Source organism: Emiliania huxleyi, assembly GCF_000372725.1.
Source record: "Emiliania huxleyi CCMP1516 unplaced genomic scaffold EMIHUscaffold_89, whole genome shotgun sequence".
Taxonomy (NCBI): Eukaryota; Haptophyta; order Isochrysidales; family Noelaerhabdaceae; genus Emiliania; species Emiliania huxleyi.
Window position 1 is genome coordinate 480,664 of NW_005195368.1, and position 10,809 is coordinate 491,472.

A 10,809-nucleotide genomic window follows, 5' to 3' on the forward strand; every position below is an offset into this window, starting at 1 on the left:
CGGCGCGCGCCGACGAGCGCCGACGCGTTGCGCTCGCCGGCCGGCGGCGGCAGCGCCCGGTGCACCCACCACTCGATCCCGTTCTGAAAGTGGCGGTTGGGCGCGTCGACGTTGTTCTTTGCCCACTCGCGCGGGCGCGACTGCAGGATGACGTCCCGGTGGAACGCTCGGCCCGGGTCGAAGACGCGCAGGTCGCACGGCGCCCGCCGCCGACACTCGGCCGGAGGCGACCGAGCGCTCTTCTCGCACCGCGCGGCGAGCTCCGGGTCGCTGGCGCCCGAGCGGCGCTGCCGCCGCAGCGCGAGGTGCCGCTGCCGCTGCTCGTTCGGGTCGGCGCGCGAGGGCGAGGCGAGGGAGAGGAGGAGGGCGGCGAATACTGACGTGCTCGCTCGCATGCCAGTGCTGATGAGTGGCGAGGGTACGCCAGACTCGCTAGAGCGCGGCCGCTGGACAGCGAAAGAGAAATGCCGGGCAATAAGCGCGAACTCACCAAACGACAAGAACTCTCGCAGAAAGGGCCAGAGGACCGCGTCCTCTCTCGCCCAAGCGACACGTTGGGGGGAAACGATCCATTACGCTTGTAACAAGGTTAGTTCACGCAAAAACACAATCGGGCCCAAGACGCACAGGTTTCAATTTCATACCTCGAATGCGACCTTTCTGCGAAAGTCACACGAGAGCTCTCGGAACGCTTCAGCACGCCTCATCCGGCACGCCTGCTCCTCACTCCTCGTCCACTCAGCTGCAACCATGGTGCTGGCGCTGGCACCGCTCTCGCGCACCGCTCTCGCGCCTCCTCGCGCGGCCGTCGTCCTGCAGGACCCCTCGTCCAAAGCGCTCGACAGCACGCCTCCCGTCTTTTCCGTGGTCGAAGACACCGTTCCAGTTCCAGACCCGCCCAACTTCTCTCCCAACGCGTATGTGCAAACCTTGCCCGGAATCTCTGGCCCGCTCGGCTTCTTCGACCTGGCAGGATTCTGCGGCGACAACAATGGCGCCGACGGCAGCGCCACCCTGGGCAAGGTCAAGTTTTACCGCGAGGTCGAGCTGAAGCACGGCCGCGTCGCGATGCTCGCTTCGCTTGGTGAGGCCGCCTCCCGCGCCAGCGCCCTCACCGAATCCTCGCCGTTACATCCTCCCGCGCCACACAGGCTTCCTTGTGGGTGAGAACTTCCACCCACTCTTCGGCGGCAACATCGACGTGCCGTCCTACGTTGCATTCCAGCAGACGCCGCTGCAGACCTTCTGGCCGGCCGTCGTGTTTGTGATTGCGAGCCTGGAGGTCTTCAGCGTCTTTACGTTTGAGGACCCCAACGTCGAGGGCTGGGCGATCCGGGCCGACCATGAGCCCGGCACGCTGGGCAGCAACAACCGCCGCTGGGACCCGCTCGGCCTGGCGCCGTCTGACCCGGCCGAGTTCAAGGCGATGCAGACGAAGGAGCTGAACAACGGCCGGCTCGCCATGATTGCCATCGCCGGCATGATCGCGCAGGAGCTCGTCACGAAGACCAAGCTCTTCTGATTCACGTGTGTGCGGCATGTTTGGTGTGGTGGCGGTCGGATGTGTACATACACACATATCCCGCGCGCGCACACTCTCTCTCGCTCTCTCGCGTTGTCCAAAACTTTCGTCTGTGAGTGCCATGGAGACTACAACATCAAAAAGACACCTCGCGTGCAGTTACTTGTGTGCAGCTTTTACATGCTGCGCCGCGCGTCCGCGCTCGATGTGCCGCCGCCTGCGCGCTGCACGGCTGCACGCCTCCTATCTCCTCGTACTCCTCCCTCGCAACTTCAATCACTCTCCCCGCCCACAAGAGCCGATGCATGGCAGGTAGGCCACCAGGGCGGTGATGTCGTCTCGATAGTTGCCCTCCTCTCGCCGCCAGCACATGGCCGCGCTGGCCATCAGGTTTGTGCACGCCACGCTGGCGGGCTGCCCGGAAGCGTGGAAGCGGGAGACGAGCCGCACAACCTCCTCGTCGCTGAGGTGCTCCCAAACACCGTCGCTCGCCAGCACGAGGAAGAGATCGCGCTGGCCGTCGCGCGGCACCTGAGGCGATAGCTCGTAGTACCGCACTGCCGGGGTCGGCACGATGCCGGCATCGGCGTCGTCGAGGTCGCCGAGGCAACGCGACATTGCGAGGCCCGGTCCCGAGCTCCGCTGCCCGAGGTCACGGTAGACCCGCGCCGGCTCCACGCCGTGCTGCGGGTCGTCGCACCCCTCCCACACTGCCGCGCCGGCCGCCTCGATTCGCTGACGCTCTATTGGGTCCGTCGGCCGGTGGTCGACGGAAAGCCTGACATTCGGGGCCGTCATGCGTCACGCGCGCGCAGCGTGCGTGTGCGCAACAGGGCGAGAGGGGCGAACCGGATGGCGACGGAATCTCCCGCATCGTTGACGGCGCCGATCACCGCCCGACAATCGCCCGCGCCCGCACACCAGATGCGCGTGCCATGGAGCAGGACCGCGAGCGCGCATGCCCCCGAGACCCGCGCATTCACCCCCGACGCAAAGCGAAGCGCCTCATTGGTCGCCTAAGAGGAGGAGGCGAGCCTTTGGTCCAGGACTGGAGATCATGCCCCTTCCGCGAGACCTCAACACCTCGAATGCGCGCTTAAAGGCATCGGCGATCGCCTCGTCCGCGAGCAGCCGCCGCTCAATCTCGTCGACGAGGATATCCATCGCATACCCGGACACCGCCTTGCCATCCTCCCCATGCCCATCGAGTACGCAGAACAGCGCGCAATCGGCGTCGGAGCAAAACGGATGGCAGACGCAAGCGCAATCCTGGTTTACCTTGTGGCGGTGAGGGCAATTGCGGTGGTGAGGCAGCGGTGGTGAGCGCGGCGGCGGTGCGAGAGAGCGGAAGCGGAGGCAGCAGTGGACGCCGAGAGGCGGGGCGGAGAGAGGCAGCAGACCTTGTGCTGGCCAGTTCCCTGCGGCGAGGGCTCGATGCCGTGGCACGAGAAGGAGCAGACCAGCGCGGGGTCGAACGGGAGCTCCGCCTCGTCCGCCTCTTCGCCCAGCTCGGTCGCAGAGCACCGCTTTGTGGGCCAGTCCATCTTGTCGGGCGAGTGGAGCTCATGGAACGTCTCCGGCTCGGCGCCACTGCTTCCGTCGGGTACGGCGCCCGCGACAGCGTCGGACCAGGACATGGGCCCACGCCGTGTAGCTCCAATCGGAAGCTCGCCGCTCAAGTCTTTTGAGGAGCGACGCCTCCGAAAGGTGCGAGCCGCTTCAGTCGCCGGCGCGTCACTTGTCTGTGAGTTAGTCGGATCGGCTATCGCGTCCTGAATGAGGTCGAGGTGCTTCGAGCCTCGGCGCTGCCGGAAGGTCATGGACGGCTGCGGGGAGGCTGGGAGCTCGTCGGAGTTGGCCATGGCGGCTCGCGCGACTGCAGCAGCAGTTGCGGCTGCCGCAGCAGCTTCCACCCGCGCCACCTCTGCTGCTTTGGTGAAACGCTCGCACGCAAGGGCGGCTTGCGCCGCCTGGTGCGACGCAGTGGCTGCTCGGCTCGCGGCAAGCGAAACCTCTTGCATCGCGGCCTCTAGCTTCTCAGCGAAATGCTCAGACAGAGGCGCGCGGGTGGTGCGTTCGCTGCCGCCGGGGCAGCTGGGTGTGGACTCGGCATCGGGATCAGGACGCCGCGGTGTAGATTCGGGAGTTGAGGGGGCCTTGACCGAGAAGCTGGGACTCGTGGACACGCCAACCGAGTACACTGCGCTCTGGGAGGCTGCGCTCGAGCCCCCCAGCTGCCGCATCCTGTCGCTCGACAGCTCTGCGAGTGCCAAGGGCAGAGCCGGATGGTCCGCAGCGGAGACTGCACGGCGGAACGGCGGAGGCGGCCGCGTGACGGGAGACTCCGGCGCAGACAGAATCGGCTGAGGGGTCAGGCATGCAGAGTGCACAATGTCCTGCAGCGGCGTCGGGTAGATGCGAGCCACGCGGCGAGCTGCAGGCGACCCGGATGGGCTACCCGCCTCGGAGCAGCTGGAGAATGTGGAGGATGGAGGTGGTGAAGGCACTCGTGGTACGAGCGGACTACCGTTGTCTTGGCGCCTGCCGTGCATCGAGGGCGGGCGGCGCCCGTGTGGATCACGCGCCAGATTTCGCGCTGCGCTTCGGTTACATTTCGTCAGCAGCCGAAAGCCCCCCTGCCCCCTTCCAAAGAGCTAAAATCATGCCCGCACCCCCCCAGGGCCTCGCAACGATTCTTGGCGCGTGATGTTGATGAAGAGGGTCCGGGGTTGTGCCTGTGTGTGAAGAGATGTGAGTCGTGAGTCGTGTGCGTGATGTATATTGGGTCCGGGGTTGTGCCTTTGTGTGAAGAGATGCCTGCCACTGAACAGCCGTTCTCGGCCGTCTCTCTCAACATGACGCCCACCACAGCAAATCGGTTTTTGCCCTTAAATAGTGCGATTTCCCACCACTGCCAAGCGAAAAATAGGCCATCAAAAATCGCCAAAAATCGCAGTAATCTCGACGCGCGTTTAGGTTAAGGGCGCGTCGAGATCCAAAACTCGACGCGGCCAGCTCCAAGCCGAATCTGGCCCAGGGCCCAAAACCTACCAAGGCGTCGGCTTTCGCCGCTTCCGTTTCCTTGATGAGCACCAGGATGACAGAACTGGCCGTTGTCAGACTAAGAACTATTGTGCGCCTCGGCGAGGCGCACAATAGTCCCCGTCAGCGCCACGCGCGAGAGCATGTGTCCAATGTGCAACGCGGCGGCGCGATCAGTCACGGGACGACCGACGGAAGCCGGATAAGCCACAAAACTCGCTCTCGCAGAGCAGGTTTTCACCGATTTGCTGTGGGCCTTGGGCTGAAATAGTGCTCAAACCGACCAAGTTAAGCGAAAATTGGTCCAACGAAAACGGCACTAGTTAAGGGTAAAAACCGATTTGCTGTGGGGGGCGTGAACATGGAGACAACGCTCACCGGCCACAAGTTTTGAGCGTTCTTTTGGCATCTCGGCCCCGCTTCTCCTGTCGCGTTGCGGCCATGCTCAGCAATCTGACTGCCACTGACCCTCCTGAAGTTCCCACATCGACGGCGGCTCTGCGAGCTGCTGGGCAGGGTGCGCTCTTGGGCTGCATTCACGCACTCACGGGGCCTGACCACATGTCGGCGCTGGTTACCTTGTCGGTGATGCAAGGGTGCTCTGCGGCGTGGCTAGGCATTCGGTGGGGAATCGGCCACAGCACTGGCCTCACACTCATCATGTCAGCCGTGCTTCTTCTGAAGGAGGTGTACAGCATCCAAGACATGGTGGATCTCGTGGAGGGTGGCGCCGACTGGGTGGTCGGGCTGGTCATGCTAATGCTTGGCTTTTGGGGCTACTGGAAAGCATGGAGGCTCCGTCAATTGGTCGACCACGTTTCGCGATTGCCGTCTGCTGCAAAAGGGTCGGATGGGGATGGCTCGGACGCGCCACTCACGGCCAGTCGGCATCAAGCTATCGAAATCACAAGCTGCGAGGTCGTGGAAAGATCGCTTCCGCCGGACACAACAACCGCTCACCAAGCCTCAGAAAGGGCGAGACCTCGTTCGCACGCTTCGGCGTCACTGCTCGCTGTGTGTGTGGGCATTGTTCATGGGATGGGTGCGCCGGGAGGTATCCTGGCTGTATTGCCCACATTGCTGATGCCGGGCGTCGCCGCGTCGTGCCTTTATCTTGGAGCCTTCTGCGCCTCCTCCACCCTCGTCATGGGCGCTGTCGCGGGCGCATACGGCGCATGCACCCACCGCGCTGCCTCAAACTCGTCACGGCTGCCCTCGATTTTGGCAGCCGTCTCGGCAACCTTCTCCGTGCTAGTCGGGGTCCTATGGCTCGTCTGCTCGGCCATGGGCAGTGGAACCCTTGGTCGAGTCTTGGAATCGTTTGGTCTGGCTTGACGCACTTGGTCGCCGTAAGCGTGCCCCGAGGGGACTACGCGCACAGCTCTTCGACGGAGAAAGGGAACTCGGCGGGCAAAAGGTGCTACATTCATCCCCTTGTTTTTCTTCTCTTTTTTCGCACGTTTCATCGGACACGAAGCGATCGACGCGCACAGCGTCGCGTCGCGATGATAGACCCCGAGGCTGCCGTCCAGTACCTCGCGGTGCCAACTACCAAGCCGCCGTCGCATGGTCAACGGGGGAGGGAGGTGCAAAATCACGTGGCAGCTTGTATGAAGCATGCAGCCGACGTGAAGCTCCGAGCGTCTGCTGCAGCCAATACCGCCTCTCGAGCTTTGGCATCAAACGCGGCAAGATCGGCGGCAGAAGCTGCTGCAGCCGCAGCAGCGTGCGCCGCGACGACAAGCACTATGTTGCCTTCCCGAGCGCGTGCCCAAGAGGCAGCAGCCTCTTCTAGACATGATGCGATGACATCGCTCACGCAAAAGCTGGAGGAGATGGCAGTCGCGGTGAATGCGGTCGAGGCGCCTGCCACCGGCATAGCCGCAAAAGCCGCTGGTGCCGCGTGCGCGCTCTTTGAGGCCATTGGCACCGATGCCGATCGCACAGTGTCTGTCTCGCGGCTTGAGCGTGCTCTCACTGCCTTGTCGGACGTGGCAGATGTCAGCGAAGCGCTCGAGGCGCTTCGGCGCTGTCCTCACGAGGCGAGGCTGACGCAAGACGAATACGCATCGCTCGCCCGCGAGGTCTCTGTCACACGACAACTCCGCCGCCACACACAGCCCAACAACCAGAGCCGTGCCGCGGAGTGGCATCATCAAGATAGGCTGAGGGGGGAGGGCCCCGCCGGAGAGGAGGATCGGTGGGTCGACATGAGGACGACTAAGCGGCTCTTGCGCCAGATGGCTGACAGCGGAGGCTCCCGTGCTTGCGGCGTGCAAGTCCCGCACGGGACGGAGGAGGAGGCGAGGCAGGCAGTTGAGTGCCTCCGAGACCGACTCGCGGTGCGGACGGTCGAGTTTGCCCCCGAGTCGTGGAGCCTGGAGGAGAATCCGCACAATCGGCTTCTGCTCGCGTCCGTCGCCGACGTGCTTCTAGCGCATCCAAGTGTCGCCGTGCACGTTCTCGCGACGCAATCTCGGCCGTCTGACGATAGGCCAGAGCACGCCCGCCTCTTTCGGCTGTGGTTTCCACAGGAAGACGCCCATCCGCACGCAACTCTTGCGCACGGTCGCGCCATTTCCTGCCGTCGAGTGCTGCTCAATGCCGGAGTCGAGCCCGAGCGAATCCAGACGCGCTTTTCTGTCGACCGGTCCGCTGCCGCTGCCGGGACGATCCAGTTCTCCTTTCTCCAGCCGAGCGTGCACTCCGCGCAGGCGGAGCCCCTCCCGGAAGAGACAGGCCGGGGAGGCTCGTTCGCTACGCTGACCCAGACGACGAGAGCGTCGCTTGCGGACTCACAGACCACCCCGTGCAGCCCGGCGGCCGGCGTCCGCCACGTTAGCGGCGCCTGGACCTCCTCGCCACCCGCCACTGGCCCGCCCCTTGACAAGGATCGGACAGGCAAGAGCGCGCTCGGGCCAGATCTACGTCTAGCCGCATCGCAATCGCCCAGCACAGTTGCCCCGTGGAGGAGCTACGGTGGAGAGCGCCTAGCCACGGCGCCCGTGGACGGGTGGAGGAATGGCACGGTCTACGGTGGACGCGAGCGCCTGGCCACGGCGCAGGCCTACGCCCTCCGCCCAACAGAGCGAGTCAGGCTGACGCGCACCACGCGGGAGCGAGCTAGCGACGCTGGCCTCCACGCCACCCGCACAGAGGTGCGGAGGCTGCACGACGAGGTGTCGGCTTTGCGCGAGGAGCTCCAAAGGCGACCGAGCACTCCATGCGATGCGCCCTCGAGGCCGCGGACGGCCCCCTCGCGCAGGGGTGAGCTCAATTGCGACGAGTCGTCGGCCACGGCCCCTCCGCATAGGATGAAGAGAGGCCACGACCTCCGCCTGTTCCGAGAGGCGGGGCCGCTGGCTCCTGCCGGGAGAGCGACGACGCGCCAGTCGGCAGCCAGGAGGGAGGAGGATGTCGATGAGGTGCGGCTGCTGCCCGAAGCTAGTCTGAGTGATTGAGGGAGATCTCTACTCTACTCAGGTTGGTTAGGAATGTAAGAAAAAGAAATCTTCGAAAGAAGAAGAAGCTTGGAGAGGCGACTTCGACACACAGCAGCTGGCACACAGCAAATGTTATCCTTCACCTTGCTCACCCCCTCGCTGAATGCGCGCCCGGCCGTGCTGACTTCGGCTGCGTCGCGCGCGAGCGCGCCGCACATGATGGCCTGGAAATCGGACACATCGATTGGCAGCGCGCTCAGGTCGAGCCGCGACACACTTGGGATCGGCCAGGTGCCATCCAACCTCATCGGCAATGTGGTGCGCAATGCTTCCCGATGCAGCGGTCGCCGTGTCGCCGTTTGATTGATTCCGGTACGCCCGCTGCTGACAGGTTCCCACCTCGATCGGCAAGGAGCTCACGCCGGCGTCGGTGGCTGCGCCGGCGGCCGTCACCGAGGCGGAGGTGCTCGAGTGCCAGGCCAAGTGGGCCAACGCGATCGCGTCCATCTCGTCCGTCTACCTCGAGGAGGGCGACTTTGTCGCGGCGGCGGGCGAGGCGGCGGGAGAGCTGTACGGCTACGGCCACCACAACGTGCTCTTCAAGCCGACCAAGGCGACCAAGCACCCCTTCCGCGCGACGGGCGCCGAGGCGATGTCGTACTTTGTGGGCGCCGAGGCGATGAAGAACGACGAGTTCAAGGGCGAGGACGCCGGCTTCGCCATCAACGGCGGCAAGGGGTGGAGCAAGGTGGTCTTCACCAACCACCAGATCGACCTCAACGGCGAGACGGCCACGGCGATGGGCTCGTACGACTTCACCTGCGCCACGACCGGCGACGTGGCCACGGTCGAGTACACCTTCGGCTACAAGCGGTGCGCCGACGGCAAGCCGCGCATCTATCTCCACCACTCGTCGGTGCCCTACTCGGCCTAAGGCTGGGTCTGTGCGCGCCCCTCGACCCGCTAGTCCCGAGGGTCTCATATGCTCACAGGGCGCGCGAGGGCTTGTCCTGCGGCTGCGGAGGCCCCTAGACTGGGCGACGGCAAGCGCAGGCGCGATTTCTTGGGGAGGGGCCGGGGTGTGAGGGCGTCATGTGAGTTGATGGCGTGGAGTCTCGTCCAGCACGCCGGGCATATACACCTGTGTTTTGTAGCTCTTGTTTGTGAGTAGAATGGAAAGATGACGATAAGGTCAACAGGGTCCGGGCTTTACGCTGCCTCACTCGCGTTCAGCTCTCCTTAGGCGCAGGCCGGTGCGCAGCGCCGCGCCGAAGGAATCCGCCGGGGGCCCGCCGGAGGCTCTCGCTGCGGCCATATTCTGGCAAGCTTCGGCCGCGCTCCTGGCGCCCTGGCCGTCGTTCCCACGCTGCTCACCGCTGCCCCGCAGACCCGCACACGTGACTGGCGGCGGCGGAGCAGGCGCGCGGCTCACTCGCTACCATCGACGGGCGTGTCACACGTTGGCGCGGGCTTGCTCAAGCTCAGACAGCCTCCCCCCGAGGTTGAGGACAGAGAGCGGGTCGGCGGCCCAGCGCGACGGCGCCTTGCGCTGCCGCCGCTCGCGCTCTCCGACGCCGCTCTGCACGGGCGCGGGAGCAGAGGGCGGCGCCTCCTCTTTGGCCGCCTCGTCGTGGGCAGCCTGCGCCGCCGCCTCCTTCGCCGCCTCCTCCTGCGCCTCTCGGTCGAGCAGCGCCTGGCCCAAGCTGGCCACCGAGTGTCCCGCGCTCGCAGCCGAGCCTGCTGCCGCCGCCCCCTCGCCCAACCCCTCTCCCACCTTACCCCCTCCTTGGCGCTCGTCCGCCTCGTCCGCCTCGTCCGCCTCGTCCGCCTCGTCCGCCTCGTCCGCCTCGTCCGCCTCGCCCGCCCAACCCGCCCCGCCCGTCCCCGCCGCCCCCCGCGCCTTGACTCGCGGCTCCTCGCGCTGCCTCTTGCGCAGCTCGGACGGCGGCGGCGCCGGCCCCGCCTCGAACCGCACCACAGGCTGCGAGCCGCGCTTCGAGCAGCGAGGGAGGAGGCTCGAACCCGCTGGCGCCGGCGCCTTCGTCGCCGACGCCAGCTCAGCCGTCGCCGCGGCGGCGTCGGCCGGTGCGCAAAGTTGCTGCGGCACCAGCGGGGTCGGGGCCAGGGCGGGGAAGCGACTGGCCGCCGGCGAGGACTCGGAGGCGGGCGGCGGAGGCGCTGTGGCGCCCCTGGCGCGGGCTTGCTCAAGCTCAGACAGCCTCCCCCCGAGGTTGAGGACAGAGAGCGGGTCGGCGGCCCAGCGCGACGGCGCCTTGCGCTGCCGCCGCTCGCGCTCTCCGACGCCGCTCTGCACGGGCGCGGGAGCAGAGGGCGGCGCAGCCACCCCCTCGGCCGCCCCCTCGCCCAACCCTGCGCCCGCCCCGCCAGCCCCGCCCGCCCAACCCGCCCCGCCCACCCCCGCCGCCCCCCGCGCCTCGACTCGCGGCTCCTCGCGCTGCCTCTTGCGCAGCTCGGACGGCGGCGGCGCCGGCCCCGCCTCGAACCGCGCAGTCGGCTGGCGCGCTCGCGACGTCGCCGACCGCGGGGGCACGGCCGCCGCCCCGCCCCTCTCTCCGACTGAGCCGGGCGCCCTTTGCTGCGGCGCGGATTTGCAGGCCGAGGCGGGCGGCGCGGGCGGCGGCGGCGGAGGTGGCGCGGGCGTCCGCCTCGGCCTCGAGGGCGGCTGGTCCTCCCCGTGGCGAGGGCAGTCCTGCAGCCCCTGCAGCCCCTGCTGCGCTTGCAGCCCCTGCTGCGCCTGCTGCGCCTGCAACTCGTGCGGCTGCTCCGTCTTCTCCGTCCGCC

The 10,809-nt window shown here is 66.4% G+C and overlaps 4 protein-coding genes across 4 annotated transcripts in view; 2 read left to right on the forward strand and 2 right to left on the reverse strand.

Annotated features, from left to right (window-relative positions):
• Positions 1–924: 924 nt before the first annotated feature.
• On the forward strand, positions 925–1,504 carry Lhcf34_2 (light harvesting protein; the record flags this gene model as incomplete). Its single annotated transcript, XM_005758051.1, has 2 exons — positions 925–1,084; positions 1,152–1,504. Coding segments are annotated over 2 exons (513 nt in total), but the record flags the coding sequence as incomplete, so codon positions are not given.
• Positions 1,505–1,640: 136 nt separating this feature from the next.
• EMIHUDRAFT_453677 (hypothetical protein) lies at positions 1,641–7,365 on the reverse strand. The gene is made up of 5 exons (XM_005758052.1): positions 7,255–7,365; positions 2,923–3,835; positions 2,606–2,713; positions 2,372–2,538; positions 1,641–2,300 (listed from the first exon to the last, which is right to left on the reverse strand). The coding sequence occupies exons 2-5, from the start codon at positions 3,763–3,765 to the stop codon at positions 1,799–1,801; spliced, it is 1,620 nt and encodes a 539-aa protein (XP_005758109.1). The 5' UTR covers positions 3,766–3,835; positions 7,255–7,365; the 3' UTR covers positions 1,641–1,798.
• A 771-nt stretch (positions 7,366–8,136) lies between these two features.
• Positions 8,137–8,941, forward strand: EMIHUDRAFT_107327 (hypothetical protein; the record flags this gene model as incomplete). The annotated part of the gene is made up of 2 exons (XM_005758053.1): positions 8,137–8,325; positions 8,399–8,941. 2 exons carry the CDS (start codon positions 8,137–8,139, stop codon positions 8,939–8,941), a joined length of 732 nt encoding a protein of 243 aa, XP_005758110.1.
• A 519-nt stretch (positions 8,942–9,460) lies between these two features.
• EMIHUDRAFT_220162 (hypothetical protein) overlaps positions 9,461–10,809 on the reverse strand; it is a gene marked incomplete at both ends in the record, with an annotated part of 2,301 nt that continues 952 nt past the window's right edge. The window contains one exon of the mRNA XM_005758054.1: positions 9,461–9,744. Coding sequence (XP_005758111.1) covers positions 9,461–9,744 — 284 coding nt within the window. The remainder of the gene's footprint in view (positions 9,745–10,809) is intronic.

Bases quoted from the DNA above. Each gene is read 5' to 3' on its own strand.
- EMIHUDRAFT_453677 (XM_005758052.1), bottom strand. From the start codon at position 3,765: ATGCGGCAGCTGGGGGGCTCGAGCGCAGCCTCCCAGAGCGCAGTGTAC. The intron at 2,714-2,922 runs GTCTGCTGCCTC...GGGCATGGGGAG, and splicing joins AGGGAACTGGCCAGCACAAG to GATGGCAAGGCGGTGTCCGG. The intron at 2,301-2,371 runs GTTCGCCCCTCT...CCCGAATGTCAG, and splicing joins GGAGATTCCGTCGCCATCCG to GCTTTCCGTCGACCACCGGC.